This window comes from Heptranchias perlo, chromosome 29 (genome assembly GCF_035084215.1).
Source record: "Heptranchias perlo isolate sHepPer1 chromosome 29, sHepPer1.hap1, whole genome shotgun sequence".
NCBI classification, from domain to species: Eukaryota; Metazoa; Chordata; class Chondrichthyes; order Hexanchiformes; family Hexanchidae; genus Heptranchias; species Heptranchias perlo.
In genome coordinates this window covers 25,712,592-25,731,821 of record NC_090353.1, presented here as the reverse complement: position 1 = coordinate 25,731,821, position 19,230 = coordinate 25,712,592, and the positions used below count along the sequence as shown (strand labels likewise).

General features: G+C 46.6%; 1 protein-coding gene across 1 annotated transcript in view; it reads left to right on the top strand.

Moving 5' to 3' along the window:
* LOC137299531 (protein strawberry notch homolog 2-like) overlaps positions 1–19,230 on the top strand; it is a 160,728-nt gene that overhangs the window by 41,708 nt on the left and 99,790 nt on the right. The window contains exon 4 of the mRNA XM_067968340.1: positions 16,751–16,880. Coding sequence (XP_067824441.1) covers positions 16,751–16,880 — 130 coding nt within the window. The remainder of the gene's footprint in view (positions 1–16,750; positions 16,881–19,230) is intronic.

The window sequence follows — 19,230 nt, the reverse complement described above, 5'->3', positions numbered from 1 at the left end:
TGTCATGAAAATGAAGGGGATGCACAAGGGTGTTTGAGGGTTTGTCATGGTTTTTACTTATATTTGATTTCTGATCAACTCACATTACATATTATATTGTCACCACTACTGCCACGTCTTGGCCAAACTTGAATGGACTGCAATAATGCCCTTTCATGAACACCCTTGATGCCACCCATTGGGTCACCCTACAGTGGGTGTATGTGCAGTTGCATGACTGCTTTGTGCAAGTGCCTGTTGCGCAGCACTGTGTTGTGTAACTCCATGTGGTGGAGGTGGACGGCATGCCTGGCGAGGCTGGTGATGTTGCTCGTCCTCGATGAATGCAGCAATGGACCCCCCCCACCAATCCTGACAGTGTGAGCATGAGGGGGTCCACAAAGTAGGTAAATGTGTTTGGACAGCAGAGTTTAGGGTATGATTTAATAATTTGGAGTGTGGACACAACGGCGTGGCAGGTAAAACTTTGTCTGAGGTGACAGAGTGTCCTGCTACAATGAATGAGGGTTTACCCGGCACCTGCCAAATGGACCTTTGCAGTTGCCGCTGGCTGCAACACGTCTGTTTAAACAGGGAGTGTTTCCCCCGTCATGGGAAACACGCTCTGGGTAGTCCAACATCCGAATCCTCCAAAAATCTCCAACTAATGAGGTCTGTAAACGACCTCAAGTACCCAGATAATGATCTTAAGTGGGATCCCGCCGGCTTTGATTGCCGGTGGGAGTCTCACATGCGCACCGATTCGCGTCATTGGGGAACCTGGAAATGGGCGGGTTGGAGCCGGGCTCCGGACCCGCTCCGGGAATCCCCAATTTTAGGAGCCACCACCCCGCCGCCACGAACGCACCCGCTCGACCATCCGAAAATTGACCCCAACATATTCATTAAGAACCATGCCAACACCTTCCGCCTCCACACATAGGTTACCTTTTTGGTCTCTAATAGGCCCTACTCTTCCCTAAAACATTTTGGGTTTTCCTTGATTTTACTTGCCAATATTTTTTCATGCCCTCTCTTTGCTTTCCTAATTTCCTTTTTCATTTCACCCTTGCACTTTTTATACTCCTCTAGGCTTCCTGTAGTATTGAGTTCTCTGTGCCTGACATAAGCTTTCCTTTTCTGCCTTATCTTACCCTGTATGCTCCTTGACATCCAGGGGGCTCTAGATTTGGCAGCCCCACCCTTTTTCTTTTTGTTAACATGTTTACTTTTCCCCCCTTGAATCTTCACCTTGAATGCCTCCCACTGCTCTGACATTGATTTACCTTCAGGTAGCTGTTTCCAGTCCACTGGATCTATATAATATCAGCCAGGGTACCATTTGGGCATGTATTTGTCAAGTGATTGTCAAGAAGAGCTGGGGAATTCATCAAGTTAGGCATCACTGCAAGGCAGCAGCAAGATAGGACCATCTAGTTTTATGGACCTGCTGGCGTTTCCATGTATCCAGGTTGCAATAAATGGCACCCGCATTGCTTTGCAAGTTCCTACAGTTAACTTCCTCAACCTTCTCAACAGAAAGGGCTTCCATTCTCTGAATGCACAGATTGTGTGTGACAATGGGCTGTATTTTAGCACCCGCGATCGGGTGCGTTCCTGGTCGGGGGGGCTATGAAAATCGGGGATTCCCGGGGCGGGTCGGGAGCCCGGCTCCAACCCGCCCCATTTCCGGGTTCCCCACTGACGCGCTGACATGCACGCGCAGCCCCCGCATGTGGGACTCCCGCCGGCAATTAAAGCCGGCGGGGCGCCACTTAAGGTATTTATTTTGGTATTTCAGGTCGTTTACAGACCTGATTAACGTGATATTTTAGGAGGGTTGGGATTTTACAAACAACTGGGACTGTTTCCCGTACTGGGGGAAGCACTCCCAGTTCAAATGGACGTGTTGCAGCCATCAGCCTGTGGCAGCTGCAAAGGTCCATTTGACAGGTGGTGGGGGGGGAGACCCTCACTCATTGCAGGAGGCCACTCTGTCACTTTGGACAAAGTTTGGCCTCTACCACCCTCCTCCTAACAACAAAATTCACCAACTTGCACACTTACCCCGGTGTCCAGACACATTTACCTACCTTGCGGACCCCCTCAGATGTACATCTTCTGGATGGGGGCCGCCGTAGCTGTAGTCATGACCTCCTCGGAGGGCAAACAGCATCACCAGCCTCGCCGGCCACGACATCTACCTCTGACACGTGGAGCTCCACAACACTGTGCTGTGACACATCCACCTGCACAGCAGGAGGGAGGGCAACGGCAGAGAGAGATGCATCGCAGAGGGCACTACCCTCGCCACAGGGTCCACAGACCGAGGCTCAGCTTCCAGGACCTCTCTGAGCAGCAGTGCACACGGAGGCTCAGAGTCACTCAACATGTAGTCGTGGACATCTGTAGCCTCCTTCATGCCGTGCACCATCTTCTTACCTGTCGCTGTCAAAGTCACCACTGCCATCAACAACTTCTCCACATCCTTCCAGGGTGCCACCGGGGACATCGCCGACGTCTCTCAGTCGTCTGCATAAAAGAGCCCTGCAAATACACCTACACCCACTCTGCAGTGACACAATGGGTGGCATCAGTTGTGGGTCTTCATAGAGATCCTCAGGAAAGGGCATTATTGCACAAACCAGACAAGATTCGCAAAGACGTGGCAGTAGTGGTGACAATATAATATTTTATGTGAGTTGATCAGAAATTAAATATAAGTAAAAACCATGACAAACTCTCAACACCCTTGTACATCCCCTTCATGCTCACGACACGTTTGCCTTACGCTTCCTACTGCACATATGTGATGCATGCCCTGTGGATGCAGCACAGGTAGTGGCAGGTTGAGTGAGGCTGACCGTGAAAGAGATGCATGAGAGGGTGCGTATGAGACAGAGCCATGAGATTGTATGAGGATTGGGTTGAGTGGTAGTGGTGGGATGAGTACTGGGGAGGTGAGTAAGTGCAGGTAAGATGAGGATGAGCTTTGAGTGGGTGTGAGGAGTGATGTGATAGAGTAATGTTGGCAGTGCAGAAGGAGATGTGGGGTGAGGCGGTGATGTGGCAGACGGAGTGTAGTGGAATGAGTAAGTGTACTCACCTCGGCTGACCTACTTAGGTCATTGAAGCGCCACTTGTACTGTATGCAGGTGCGTGATATGTTGGTGGTGCAGATGACCTCCTCTGCCACCTCGAGCCAGGCCTTCTTGGCGGCAGAGGCAGGCCACTTCCTCCCGCCCGCCGGGGGGAAGATCTCTGTCCTCCCCCTCCTCCTCACCCCATCCAATGATACCTGGAGTGAGGCATCATTAAACCTGGGAGCAGCCTTCCCCCTGGGCTACTCCATGCTGTAATCTTTCCTATTTTCTGCAGCATCAGTCAGTGGAGGACTGCCCCTTTAAATAGGGCTCCTCCAGCTGACAGCCTACGCTACGCTTGCGCAGTCCGCCTGCTGCGCAGCTTTCAAGCGCAAAACCCGGAAGCAAAGGTAAGTGGCTTCAATTAGCCTGCGATTGCGTGCGGAGCACCCCAATTTCACCAGGCGTGTTACCCACGCGCCCAGTCGACCCCCGCTGCGAACCCGCCGCCCTCCTAATATCGGGACCAATGATTCCCCCCCACAAGAGTTCCACAGACAACAGCAGAGGAGCACTTCAAGGCGCATGTCTCTACCACACTTGTTATTGAGATGACCACCAGGGTCTTCAAGGGACATTTTCACTGTCTTTACAGATCAGGAAGGGCTCTGCAGTATGTTGATCTCATGTGTCCCGTATAGTTGTTGCCTGTTGTGCCCTGCACAACTTTGCCATTCAAAAAGGCCTGGACATGGACAGTCCATGGGAGATTGCCCTACCTGCATTCGAGGCCGAAGTACATGGAGGAGCGCATCAGGATGACTGCCACTCAGGGACCCCTAAGTGACCGTTGTAAGGGACATCAGAGTGCAGCTGATGATTGAAGTCTTCTTTTCTATTTAATACAGTCTATCTTTGCCACCACTGCCGTAACTCCTTCTTCCCCGTCTTCAAATAAAGAACTAATCCTACAATCCAGTTCCTTTCCTAGAACACCACAACACATCAGACCTCCTTGCCCCCAAGTGACCATGCCAATAATAATCACCTGATTAAGTCATCATGAAATAAGTGCACTTTTTCTTTTATGACACTAATCTCCATGAATAACAAAGTACGACATAAGTGCATTCTTCATTAATACAACAATCTCCAATCGCCAACCTATTCTTTCCTGACACTGTTCGTTGTATCTCTGAAGCTTGTCCCTGGACTGCCTGACGTTGCCTCCTATGTGCCACTGGTGTGGTGCTCTGAGGGAGAGGCCGGAAATACAGCAGCCTCAGGCAGGTTACTTCCAACAGTCGCCATTCCGTTGGGCCCTGGATCTGTCCCCACTGGTCAGCAGGATGGCTGGTCTAATGGCAGCTATCAGATCCTGATAGATCAGAGCGATATGAACAGGAAAAGACCCCCAAGCCCATCTAGACCTCGCACCCCTCCCGAAACCATGTAATCTCCCAGGAGAGGCGAAAAAAGAGATAAAAACCGAGGCCAATTTGAGGGGGGAGAAGCTGGGAAATTTCCCTCCTACCCCCTTAGGCGATCAAAACTAGTCCAGGCAATCACTCTGGTCCTGATAATGCCATACAGTACCTACTTTTTGTACAAGGTGACCTCCACTCCAACCAGAAACAGGTCCAGCTCTCGCTTGAAGGAATTCAGTGAATCAGCGTCCACTGCATGAGCCGGTAGCCTGTTCCAGATAGTGACCTGAATCCTGACCCCTTGGGTTTGGAAGTTGGTATGCAGGATGCTGTCAAATCTCTCCTATACTACTGCTTGCGATTCCTTGGATGAGGGCCACTTCTTTGGTGGTGGGTTGCCGCAAATTTCGGTGAAGCTGCCACATGCTCCATTGATGCCTGCAACAAAGAAAACATTTTCCTGATGTTGCCACAAATGAAGGCTATAGAGGCACAGCTGTCGGTGGCACACAGCCTCAGAGACTGACCTCAGAGCCTGCTTGTAGGTGTACATCCTTTTCAGGTGAGCACCCATGAGTTTTGGGTCCAACACCTCGGAAGCCGTAGGCAGTCTACTTCTCATCTCCATTAGGATGGGAGCACATGCTCACCCACTGCACACTCCTCCAGCTCCCTTGTGCTCTGTGACTCACTCAGTACTGCGTTGTCACTAATACTATCTAATTCCCCCTGGGTGAAAGTGTCTGAGTTGGTACAGTGGAGTAGAAAAGTGATGCAAGAGGTGAGATTGAGGGGGTTGTGGCAGAGGAATATGGGGTAGGATCTTGTTACAGGGATTCATGGGTAGCCGTAACCCTCACCTCCTCTCCCTCTTCATCATCATCCTCCTCCTTGACATTGTTATCCTCATAATACACAAGGAAGAAATTCAGTTTCTCATGTTCCTCCTTCTTCCTCTTCTGTCCTCACTTTGCTATGGTGGATCAACAGGATAGGATGTTACAAGCTAAGAATTGGTGAGCATACTCCCTCTTGGCATTAACGAGTCAGAGAAGGGTGTGGAAGCTTCTGTGTCACAGGGATGCCACAGTGACTGTGTAGGTGCATATTCACTACGCTTTCACCAGCACTGCGCTCCTGACATTGCCATCTTCCATGGCTAGAGCAGACTGCCCCTCCAGCAACTCCATGACCCGCACTTTGTCAGGGATACCACTCCGATCTCCTACATCTCACAGACATTGTGCGCAAGTTTCTTCTGCAACTAGAATAAGTGAATTAGGTGAAAGCTAGCAGTTGAAGGATGCCTTCCCAGGTGGTATTACCCTGTTAAAGTGGACGAATGAGGCTTAAGGTTGAACATGCTAATAAATGTTGGTAGAGGAGATGGCAATGCATAGTGTGAGATCCCGTTCGTATCCCCCTTAACCAGAGTTCACTGTAAAAGGTTAATTGTACAGCTCTTAATTTTAAGAGGTGAAGAGTGTGCTGGTGCCCAGGGAAGAAAAGGGAGGGTAGCTGGTGTGTTACCCTCCCTGCATTAGTCGGGTCATTGAACGTCTTGCAGCACTGGTGTACAGTTCTTGGGGTTAGAGAGTTGGCACTCTGTGCCAATGCCACCTCCCTCCACATGGCACAAGAGATTTTTTTTTACAGCTTTGTCCCATGGACACCCAGTCCTTTTTCTCTCTTCCCTGCACAGCCTCATTGAGGAGGGTTTGGAGGTTGGTCTCAATGAAATTGTGAGGTTTTTTTTGTTCCTCTTGGCAATGGCCTTGTGCCTTCTTCGGCTATTTGTGCCAGATCCTCCAGTGGAAGAAAAATCTTACATGAGCCTTCCAGTGCAGCTACCAGACAGTGAACTCAGTGAGCTAAACACTTTCATACTTATCTGCATCTCCTCCAACCCATGGCTCTAATCTGCAGCCCAACTTACCTTTAAAGGCTGCACTCTTAATTTCTAAGCACCCTCTATTTTGCACAGGATTTACACTAAAAAGCTACCAATGGATATTTAAATGAGCTGACCCCACAAATTTTGGAGGATTCAGCTCTGCCGAGCAAATTTGGCACAACTTGCCACGTGGAATTTTGGGGCAGTTTTTTTCTGAGTTCCCCTTTAATTCCTTTTATGATTGTCTTAAATTTGTTCCCTCTTGTTACCATCCCCAACCAATAAAAACAATTTATTTCACTGCCGCCTCGCACAGTTTTCGGGACTGGGTTGGGAGGGAGGTTAGAATTCCCCCCATAACAAGTGCTTAATGATATCATCTGTTGTTTGTGGCTGCCACATTTGCCTTCACAACAGCAGTGACTACACCTCAAAAGTAATGCCTTGTGTGTAACATGATTTGGGACATCTTGAGAATATGATGAAGTGCTATATAGATACCAGTTTTTTTATATTAAGGTTAATAGTGTCAGGTTATATTTATTTTAAAATACAAACATGAAGTGCTCCATCCTGTAAACTGGCTAAGAGTTGCCAAGACTTGCCTGTTGATCAGAATTAGATTTCAGTGCATTTGTGTTTGAGTACTTTGAATGGGATTCCAGGTATGTACACTAGGTCAGGTTCTAATCAGATTGCAGCAGAATTGTCCCTGACCCTCTCGAGTGAAAATATCAACCTGGCAAAATTGAAGGATTGCACCTTCTAGCTATTTTAAGGAGAAAAAAAACATTTAAATAGCATCTTAAATTTTAATGTTAAGTGGCACTATCTCTACAATCAATTTATATTGCTTTTAAATAACTTTTAAATTGAGTCGTTGCACACTGTGATATCACATGTTACAGCTTGCAAGTTGTCTGCATGATTGTGATAGTGATTCCTACAGTAGGAATGACCTCAAACTAAATTTTATTCTACAAAACAGTCATGAGCCATTGTTAACATTGCTTAGCAGCATGCAAACTGTTGTCCATATTTCAGTTCTCCTCTCCCCATTAGTCGCAGTAATGGACTTTTACTATGGATGGGGCAGGGACAGATATATCAACATTAATGCTGCAGGGAAAGCACTCACAAAAGAGCCTAGACAAGTTCTGCTATACTGATATCTTGGGGCTAGTTTACAGAATTAAAAAAATTACAATTACTTTCTGGGGCAGGGATTCAGAATTGGTCTTTTTGTCATTTTAGATTTTTTTATCTCTGTGGCATGGAGTGGGAAGTGGAATGAGGCTGGATGCAAAGATCTCTCTATGCATTCCCTCCTTTCCCCTGATCCCCAAAATAATTTAAAAGATATGAGCAGAAGGAAGAAGTTATCCAAGCAACCCCTTATTGAACCCAAAAACTGGCTCCTGGACATCCTGACAAAGACCACTGCTTCACAGGGGGAATTTGCTCTCACAATTGAAGCTTAAAATACTACATCAGAACCCATAGATGTTCTGGATGATAGCCTGGTTATTGAAAGGTGATGGCTGATAGAGCACAGTCTCATATCTTCAATGGTAGATGCCCTTACTGGTTCCCACAGAAAGAACTTATAATGCTATATGCAATAAAATGTGCAATGATGTGAAAGCATTGCTCAAAAGCCTTTCGTTGTAAATCTGTTGGTGTTGGTGCAAAGGCATGACTCCCCTAGGTGTGCATGAGTGGTTAGGAGAAATGTATATAAATGGTCATTTGGACGTGGAATGCCCTATCAGAAACAATGATGGCAGCAGAATCCATAATAGCTTTTAAGATGGAAATAATTTTTAAAAAAATTTATTAAAGTCTATGGGAAAAGGATAAGGGAATAGAACTAAATGGATAGCTCTTTTAGAGAGCCAGCACTGTCATGATGGGCCAAGTGGCCTTCTTTTATGCTGTATAATTTTATGATTTTGATATCCACTTGGTGAAGCTTTCCTATGTATTGCACCAGTTAATACGTTGATATTTAGTGCTAGCACTGCTCTCAGTTGATGATGATAATTATTATAACGATGACATGTAACCCAGCATATTTAGTAGTAAGTTAATAGGTATTTGCACAATGTTAATGCCAAGCATTGAAATGTAAGCATCTTTGTTAAATTGCAGTTAATTTACATAAAATGAGTGCAGCAGTGAATCCCACTGATTTACTTTCAGAATTTTTAGAAACAAACTTTTAATCTGAAGAGATAGTGGAGTGTTGGAATCCAGATTGTTAGTGTTAATCAATATTACAGAAAATACAGATCAAAACACAGAAGGCTAAATATAATGTGGTACTGTTTTAATTAAAATATTAAATAGATGATTGTTTTGAAAATTATGGGCTCGATTTTAGCACCCGCTATCCGTTGCGTTCTCGGCGGGGGGGCCCCGAAAATCGCGAAATCCAGGAGCGGGACCGGATCGCGCCTCGATCCCGCCCACTTCCGGGTTCCCCGCTGACGCGCCGGCGTGCGCGCGCAGCCCCCACTGGTAGGAATCCCGCAGGCAATCAAAGCCAGCGAGATGCCACTTGACAATATTTAGTTTGGTATTTCAGGTCATTAACTGACCTGATTAAGGGACTGTGTGCGATTTTTGATCAACATGGGACTGTTTCCCACACTGGGGGAAACACTCCCAGCTCGAATGGACGTGTTGCAGCTGTCAGCCTGTGGCAGCTGCAAAGGTCCATTTGACAGGTTGGGGGGGGAGACCCTCACCCATTGCAGGAGGCCACTCTGTCACTTGGGACAAAGTTTGGCCTCCACCACCCTCCTCCTGACAGTCAAAGTCACCAACCTGCACACTTACCCCGGGGTCCGGAGACATGTACCTAGCTTGCGGACCCCCTCAGATGTACATCTTGCGGATGGGGGCCGCCGTAGCTGCAGTCATGACCTCCTCGGAGGGCGAACAGTATCACCAGCCTCGCCATCCACGCCGTCCACCTCTGACACGTGGAGCTCCACAACAGAGTGCTGTGACACATCCACCTGTACAGCAGGAGGGAGGGCTACCGCAGAGAGAGATGCATCGCAGTGGGCACTACCCTCGCCACAGGGTCCACAGACCGAGGCTCAGCCTCCTGGACCTCTCTGAGCAGCAGTGCACACGGAGGCTCAGAGTCACTCGACATGTAGCCGTGGACATCTGCAGCCTCTTTCATGCCGAGCTGCTCCTGGCTGGCCCGTGCACCATCTTCCCACCTGTCGCTGTCAAAGTCACCACTGCCCTCCCGAACTTCTCCTCCACAGCCTTCCAGGGTGCAACCGGGGACATCGCCGATGTCTCTCAGTCGTCTGCGCAGAAGAGCCCTGCAAATACACCTACACCCACTCTGCAGTGACACAATGGGTGGCATCAGTGGTGGGTCCTCATAGTGATACCCAGGAGCGGGCATTATTGCACAAACCGGACAGGATTCGCGAAGACATGGCAGTAGTGGTGCCAATATAATGTGTGATGTGAGTTGTTCTGAAATGCAATATAAGTAACAACCATGACGAACCCTCAAACACCCTTGTGCATCCCCTTCATGCTCACGACACGTTTGCCTTACGCTGCCTACTGCACATATGTGATGCATGCCCTGTGGCTGCAGCACAGGTGGTGGCAGGTTGAGTGAGGCTGGCCGTGAGAGAGATGCACGAGAGGGTGAGTATGGGATAGAGCCATGAGATTGTATGAGGATTGGGTTGCGTGGTAGTGGCGGGGTGAGTACTGGCGAGGTGAGTAGGTGCAGGTAAGATGAGGATGGGGTTTGAGTGGGTATGAGGGGTGATGTAACAGAGTAGTGTTGGCAGTGCCGAAGGAGATGTGGGGTGGGGGCAGTGATGTGGCAGACGGAGTGTAGGGGAAAGACTACGTGTACTCACTTTGGCTGACCTACTGAGGTCATTGGACCGCCTCCTGCACTGTGTGCAGGTGGGCGATATGTTGGTGGCGCAGGTGACCCCCTCTGCCACCTCGAGCCAGGCCTTCCTGGTGGCGGAGGCAGGCCGCTTCCTCCCGCCTGCCGGGTGGAAGATCTCTGTCCTCCCCCTCCTCCTCACCCCATGTATTGATACCTGGGGTGAGGCATCATTAAACTGGGAGCAGCCTTCCTCCTGGGCTGCTCCATGCAGTCATCTTTGCTATTGGTTGCAGCATCTGTCAGTGGAGGACTGCCCCTTTAAATAGAGTGCCTCCAGCTGACAGATCTTACTGCGCATGCGCAGCCCGCCCGACGCGCAGATCAGCAGCGGGGAACCCGGAGGAGCAGGTAAGTGAATCCAATTAGTGGGTTGCCTGCTACGATCGCGCGAGAAACCCACTAATTGCCGGCTTGCCCATCCGCCGAGAACCCGCATCCCTGCTAAAATCGGGCCCTATATCTCACAACTTTTAATATTTCCAAGGGCTCTGAGCTACTGTGAAACTATGTATTTTGAAGTTAACCTAAGTTATGTGCTATTCAAGCAAGGACAGTTACTTTCTATGACGAAACCTTCTTTTCTATTCAGTAATATTTTGTTGTAGGCCATTTGTGTAATAATTTACAAGGAAAAATAAAATGAGGATCAAATACCTGCAATATATTATATTGTTCAGCTATTCAAATTTCAAGTTCTGCATCATAGCATGGGAACTAATCGAGCAGAAATATATATGTGTATGCTTTAAGACACATCTGTCACACCTGAACATTCTTTAAACATATCCTGAAAGAGAAAGAAAGCCAATCATTTCTTGCTGTTTTTTATGACCTTGGGAAAATTAGGCCTCTCCACAAGAAGAGGAGCCAAGCAGTTGCCAATCGAGAAAAACATCCAACAGCAACAGTAATTAGCTGACAATTTGCCTCAGGGTGTGCCTGTTTAAGACCACTTCCCCACAGGGAGTGCCTGATCGGTAACTTAAAGGGACCGTCCAGGTTAACATGCAAACATTACAAATGTGCTCCAGAACCCAAACCACTCGTCTGCAATGCCACAGGAGATCAGCTGGTCCTTATTGTGCCTTAATTACACTTCTGTTTGGGTACAAATTCACAGGAAATTCCAGCCATACAGCTTAAGTGGTTGAATGCTTATCACTCAACCAGAAATGTATGTTTTTGAATTCCCGAGCTGCCTGCCACATAAACTCAATTAACTTGGTTGCGTTTCATTGGTTCTTTATTACTTTTAATTTTTTCTCCCCCTTTTCAGTTATTCCTCTCTCTCACCTTTCGGTTTCTCCTCATCATACAATTTTCTTGGACTGAGAGAAGGAGAAATGATTTATTTCAAGCCCTCTGACCACATAGACCAGGGAATCCCTCAGAGATGCTCCCACTTCATTGGCGTCACTTCGCTGGAAGTGTGGTGGAAACAGGGCTTCCGGCAGAGTGGGAGCAGATCTAAGGAATTTCCTGGCCGTAATTTCTGAGCTGGTTACTAGAAGGTGCAGAAGGGGTTGATTTGTTCTCTGATTCTCCATCTATTCCTATGATGACATATCCTGCAGAAGTTGGGTTCTGTCCCAGATAACATAGCTGGGGATTCAGAGGTGCAACTGATCTGAGTGCTGCATCACCAGGCTATATGATTTTATTGATTCTCATTCGGGTCATTAGATAAAGTGCCAGACAGAAACAATGTGCTCAATTTCAGTTGAAGAAAGAAGTGATATTGTCCAATTTGTCTTTTTGCATTATCATTTTACACCACTTCCTACTAACAATGGATAGCATTGACAGTCCTGGAGCCTGTGGCCTTGTCTGTTCTGCCAAAAACTTGTATCTTGTGGCTGGTAGTCTGGTGAGAACGTAGCAAAATGACTGTAAAGCAAAGAATGTGTATGGATTTTCTTATGTCTAATTCCAGCTATAGAACATTTAGCAACTTCATACATTGACAGTCTTATTCTCATTTTTCACGAATAAAGACTAATGGAATTTTACTCTGCTGTTTTGATTCAATATTGCCTTGCAGATAAAATCAAAGCCACGTTTGCTAATCAACACATGCTGTACATTTCTAGAACACTTTTTGCTGTAGGACAGTAGATGAATGTCACAGTATTCCCAGCAGCTGTCATTTTGGCTGGAATAATGTTTTTTCCTTAAAGCTCAGTAGTTTTATATAGATTCATGAATACAGTAATTACACATCCATTTCTGAGAAGAACTCTTGGTCATGATTGATTTTACACTGTCATGATAATCTGTAACAGTACAATGTGACCAGACTGATGGCATTTTGAAGTGATTTTTCCGGTAGAGAAATAAAAATGAAATACCAACATCTTATGTAAGTGAGACAGTAGAAGCAAATATGGCAGTACTGTAATTTACTTACTTTGGACAATAATTATTGATTGTACATGCTGTATTTGAAATAATTCATATCAGTATATTATTACCCAGATGGCCTCCTGCAGCCATTTTTAAAAAGCATATTAAATATAATTTCAACTTAAATGAGCCCATCAGAACAGAATAAACTTCGTCATTGTATCTTGTTGGCATCAGTACAATCGTTGATTATACTGTGTAGATAAGTAGTGAACAGTTTTCATTTATCATAATAACAGACGATAACTACTGATTTTATTAGGCAGTGATGGATATATTTCAGCTTATGAAGGTGAGGTGTTGAATTAAATATTTGTTTATTGTTGCTAAGGGAGTTTTTGTAAGCAGGATTAGTTCCTGTGATAAAGCTTAACGAAATGGAACATATTGAACCTGAGAAGGTAGAAACATAAAAAGGCCTTTTAACTGAGTTGGCTCATCCCGTCATTTAGGCCCATGTATAGGAGTCATATCCTTCCACTGCCTCTGTGCTGACAGACTGGTTGTCGGACATCCAATTTTTCTTAACTTCCTCCAGCGAAACATTGTGAAGATTAAAGCCATCATCTTCGGCTCCCGCCACAAACTCCATTCCCTCGCCACTAACCACCTCTTTCTAGATCACTGTATAAGGTTGAACCAGACTATACACAAATTCGTTGTCCTGTTCAATCCAGAACTGAATTTCCAACTCTATGGGCGTCATTTTAGCACCCGCTATCGGGTGCGTTCCTGGCGGGGGGGGCTCCGAAAATTGGAGAATCCCGGACCTGGACCGGAGCCTGCCCCGACCCCGTGCACTTCCGGGTTCCCCGCTGACGCGCCGGCGTGCGCGCGCAGCCCCTGCTGGTGGGAATCCTGCAGGCAATTAAAGCCAGCGGGATGCCACTAGAAAGTATTTATTTAGGTATTTCAGGTCATTAACTGACCTGATTAAGGGATTATGTGAGGAGGGGTGGGATTTTAGAACAAACTGGGACTGTTTCCCACACTGGGGGAAACACTCCCAGGTCAAATGGACGTGTTGCAGCTGTCAGCCTGTGGCAGCTGCAAAGGTCCATTTGACAGGTGGCGGGGGAGACCCTCACCCATTGCAGGAGGCCACTCTGTCACTTGGGACAAAGTTTGGCCTCCACCACCCTCCTCCTGACAGTCAAAGTCACCAACCTGCACACTTACCCCGGGGTCCGGAGACATGTACCTAGCTTGCGGACCCCCTCAGATGTACATCTTGCGGATGGGGGCCGCCGTAGCTGCAGTCATGACCTCCTCGGAGGGCGAACAGCATCACCAGCCTCGCCATCCATGCCGTCCACCTCTGACACGTGGAGCTTCACAACAGAATGCTGTGACACATCCACCTGTACAGCAGGAGGGAGTGCTACCGCAGAGAGAGATGCGTCGCAGAGGGCACTACCCTCGCCACAGGGTCCACAGACCGAGGCTCAGCCTCCTGGACCTCTCTGAGCAGCAGTGCACACGGAGGCTCAGAGTCACTTGACATGTAGTCGTGGACATCTGCAGCCTCTTTCATGCCGAGCTGCTCCTGGCTGGCCCGAGCACCATCTTCTTACCTGTCGCTGTCAAAGTCACCACTGCCCTCAACAACTTCTCCTCCGCATCCTTCCAGGGTGTAACCGGGGACATCGCCTATGTCTCTCAGTCGTCTGCGCAGAAGAGCCCTGCAAATACACCTACACCCACTCTGCAGTGACACAATGGGTGGCATCAGTTGTGGGTCTTCATAGTGATCCTCAGGAAAGGGCATTACTGCACAAACCAGACAGGATTCGCGAAGACATGGCAGTAGTGGTGCCAATATAATATGTAATGTGAGTTGGTCAGAAATTAAATATAAGTAACACCCATGACAAACCCTCAAACACCCTTGTGCATCCCCTTCATGCTCACGACACATTTGCCTTGCGCTGCCTACTGCACATATGTGATGCATGCCTTGTGGCTGCAGCACAGGTAGTCGCTGGTTGAGTGAGGCTGGCTGTGAAAGAGATGCACGGGAGGGTGAGTATGAGATAGAGCCATGAGATTGTATGAGGATTGGGTTGAGTGGTAGTGGCGGGATGAGTACTGGCGAGGTGAGTAGGTGCAGGTAAGATGAGGATGAGGTTTGAGTGGGTATGAGGGGTGATGTGACAGAGTAGTGTTGGCAGTGATGAAGGAGATGTGGGGTGGGGGCAGTGATGTGGCAGACGGAGTGTAGGGGAATGAGTAAGTGTACTCACTTTGGCTGACCTACTGAGGTCATTGGAGCGCCTCCTGCACTGTATGCAGGTGGGCGATATGTTGGTTGCGCTGGTGACCTCCTCTGCCACCTCGAGCCAGGCCTTCCTGGTGGCAGAGGCAGGCCGCTTCCTCCCGCCCGCCGGGTGGAAGATCTCTGTCCTCCCCCTCCTCCTCACCCCATGTATTGATACCTGGAGTGAGGCATCATTAAACTGGGAGCAGCCCTCCCCCTGGGCTGCTCCATGCTGTAATTTTTGCTATTTGTTGCAGCATCTGTCAGTGGAGGACTGCCCCTTTAAATAGAGCGCCTCCAGCTCACAGATATTACCCGCCCGACGCGCAGATCAGCAGTGGGGAACCCAGAAGACCAGGTAAATGGATCCAATTAGTGGATTGTCTGCTTCAATCGCGCGGGAAGCTGACTAATTTCACCGGGCGCGTTACCCACGCGCCCGATAGCCCGCCCGCCGAGAACTCGCAGCGCTGCTAACATCGGGCCCTATATCCTCCATCTCAAAGACTGTCTACCTCGACCTCTGTAGCACTGCCCGCCTCCGACCCTACCTCACCTCATCCGTTGCTGAAACCATATACATGTCTTTTTTGCCGCCAGATTCAATTACTTCAATACTTTTGTGGTTGGCTTCCCATCCTATATAAACTCCAGCTCATACAAAGCTCTGTTGCTTACATTAAGTCCCCCGCCCAGCACTCCTGTCCTCCCCGACCTACACTGGCTCTTGGTTTCCCTAGCCTCAAGTTTAATATTTTTGTCCCTGTCTGTAAATCCCTCCATGGGCTTGCCCCTCCCTATCTCTATAACCTCCTGCAGCCCTACAATTTTCCTCCCCCACCCCCTAACAATTTTTCCACTCCCCTAACTGCAATCCTTCTATTTCTCCCCCTCTTGCCCTACCATTGGCCGCTGTGCCTTCAGTGCCTGGCTCCCACTCTCTGGAATTCCCTCCATGAACCCCTTCGCCTCTCCCTTTCCACTCCTCCTTTAAGACCCTCCTTAACATCCACATTTGACCAAGCTTTTTGTCACCCCTCTTAAAGCTCTTCCTTTGGCTTAGCATCTGTTTTTCTTACACTTTGTGAGGTGCCTTTTCTATGTTAAAGGCATTATATAAATGCAAGTTATTGGTGTTACTGTTGTTCTACCTCTTTCCTTAGGATCAAGCCCAAACCTGTGGAAAGTTCATACAGCAGCAGATACGAGATCTGTGCAGTATAGTGAAAAAAGTCTTTGCTAAAACTGTTTACAATTCATAGCTGCCCGTACGTGAAGTGTTAGCTTTGTCCTTACATGCTTCTCAAACTCAGAAGCATACCACATCCTCCACCAACTTGGCATTTCCATTAATGGTGCTATATTTTGTGACCTTTCAGAGTGAGGTTGCCACATTAATGCCAGTGTAATGAATTTGAGGTAGTTTCCTATTGTAATCTTCTGTCAACCAGGAGTGCAATTAATAGTACCATTACTTGTTAAGAGAAAATCATTGTTCTGTAGGAGGGTAATGTAAAGTAGCTGCAGCTGGACTCAGTCGAAACAAAATGCCCGATTTTTCAACACTTGTATCAAAATCTGAAACTTAAACTTGTAATGTGTCTGGATAACTCACTGAAACTTGCATTTTACTGCATGTGTAGTTGTCTGTACATCATTTGTGATATTACGTGATAGTTATTTTCAGTTTTAAAATAAAAGAAGCTACAGGATTCCATTGCATTCTGTTTTTAACATTTTTCATTTTGTTTTTATTCATTGCAGGCAGTTTTTTAGTTCACCAAATGAACCATTTTCAGATGCTTTACCCATCAATGGTCAAAACTATGAGGTACCAAGTTTGGAGCCACTAAATTTGACTATGTTCCAGCATAGAAATGGCGAACAATTCCAGGTCTGTGATCCTTTCCACTGTATTTGTCTCAAATGGACTCAGAGGATGGTGGACATTTGTCAAAAGTTGCACTTTTGCAGTTCAATATTTTGAATTATTTAAATATGCCACAAAAATTCTGAGTATCACCCTAGGAAATCTATGTTGCTCCTTTTTCAGGGCTTCCTGTAATGGTGTATCCAAAATGGGGTACAGTATTCTCAACTAAGCAATTTTTCATACAGATTCATCATCACCTTCTTTCTTTTACATTCAATGCCCCATATATAAAACCCAGAATCCTATTTGCTTTCTTCTGGCTATTTCCACCTGCAGCTCAACTTTTAAAGATCTGTGTGTCTGAACCTCGAGATAGCTCTGTTCCTCCACTTCATCGAGAATTTTACCATTTCCTGTTCTTTTTCCCAAAACATACCATCTCACATTTACCTAGATTTAGATTCCATTTCCCACATTTCTGCCCAGTGTCCTAACTTTTTTTTGTCAATCTATAGTTTCTCTCACAGTTTGCTACACCCCCTAATTTGTTATACTGAGCATGTTTTGATGTCATTCCTTTTGTACCCATTACAAAATCATTTTATATTTATGCGTGTAGGGATATATATATATATAAAAGAAGAGGCGAGGGTCCAAAACCAATCCTTGAGGCACAGCACAATCGGTATCTTGCCAATCCAACAAACATCATTTTACTCCTATTCGCTGCTTTTTGTCATTCAGCCTTCTATATCAACTAATTCTGCATTAATCAACATCAAATCCTCACTAAAATACAGTGCACTGATTGCAATTTCAGAAGCATTATTTTTGTGATTCATCTATTTTCAGAGACTTGATTATGCAAATTGTTAACATGATCAGTTCTGTTAAAGATGAAATGCCTTGAATCTGAAAGTGCTGTGTGTGACATTTGATTTCTGAAAGTGTTAATCAAGTCTGCAAAGGTGGTATATATTTTGACTGTGGTTAAATTGCTGTGACAGTCGGCAAATAGATACTAACAATGACCGTGATTCTTGAATGCTAAAGTGTTATGCTGGAAAAAAATCAAAGGACTTAGCATTATCATTCATATCTTACATTTAGAGGAAATTATGAACAATTTAGTACAATATTTTTTTGTTAAATTTGTGAAACGAAAACTAGAATTTGGATACTGGAAAACCCAAATGTTGAATATGTGCACCATGTTTGATTATTAGGGTGAAAGCGCAAGGCATAATCCTCTAATTAAGTACTTATATAGCATATCTACTTCTGACTGGTCACTATGACCTAGTTATTCATTTGATGTAAAAACATTTGTGTGAAAGTGTTTTGAAATGCAGATCATTTCGACTTCAAGCAGCAAGTAAAATAATATGCTTTTTTTATAGATTTTGTTTTCTCCTCATTCCCCAATACCCTTTGTCAATCCAAACTATAGCAAGGGTACGCCTTTAAAGATATGTGAGGTGATTGCCGATTGTTTTATGATCCAGGTTTCTAACCTTCTACAGAAGTGCATCACCCTCTTGGGTGGCCTAACTAACGTTGGGAATTCTGGTAGAGCGATCCCTTGTCGTCTGCTATCATGAAATATGTCAGCTCACTAATGTGCCATTGGGATAGAACTGAAATGCAAGTTCCTAAAGTTTTCATGATCAAATTAATAAAATATAACAGAATAATTTTGCTATGTCTCAGCTCAGCACCAGTGTTTCCAATTTTTGATTTCAATTGTAGCAACAAAGACATTAGAACTTGTATAATTTTATTAATTTCACCCAGAGGCTCAGTGGGAAAATGCACTAACCAGTTTACATTACGCCATATGGAGCAGGTGGGTCCTGAGTTCACCCTATGTTTTGTGCTCAGTTCGTTGATCTTAGCTAGGGAAGGAGTGGAATACTGCAACTGGCCTTACATTGCAGAAGGGGAAAATAAGCCAGGGTTTCCACTCCTGGGGCATGATTTGACCCCGAGCTGGGAAGGGGGTGGGGGGGGAGTCAAATTGCGGATGGAAAACCCGGAAGTATGGGTTTCCCGGACGTCCTTACGATTTTGACGTGAGGATATCTTTTTTTTTTGTCGGTTTGCCGTGCAACTGCCCGGCCTGATTGACAGGCTGGCCTCAGTCGGACGGGAGACCAGTCAGGGAGAGGACGTCTTCAGGTAAGTCTTTGTTTGTATGGATGGGGGGGGGGGGAGCACGGGTGGGCATCGAGGGCACAGGGGCATAGGTTGGCACGGGGCATAGGTTGGCATGGGGGTCATCAGTCATGGGGGGAGGGATTGGGGGTCAGTCAGGGGTGGGGGGTCGGGATCAGAGGTTCGCGATCGTTGGGGGGGATCGGGGTTGGGGTCC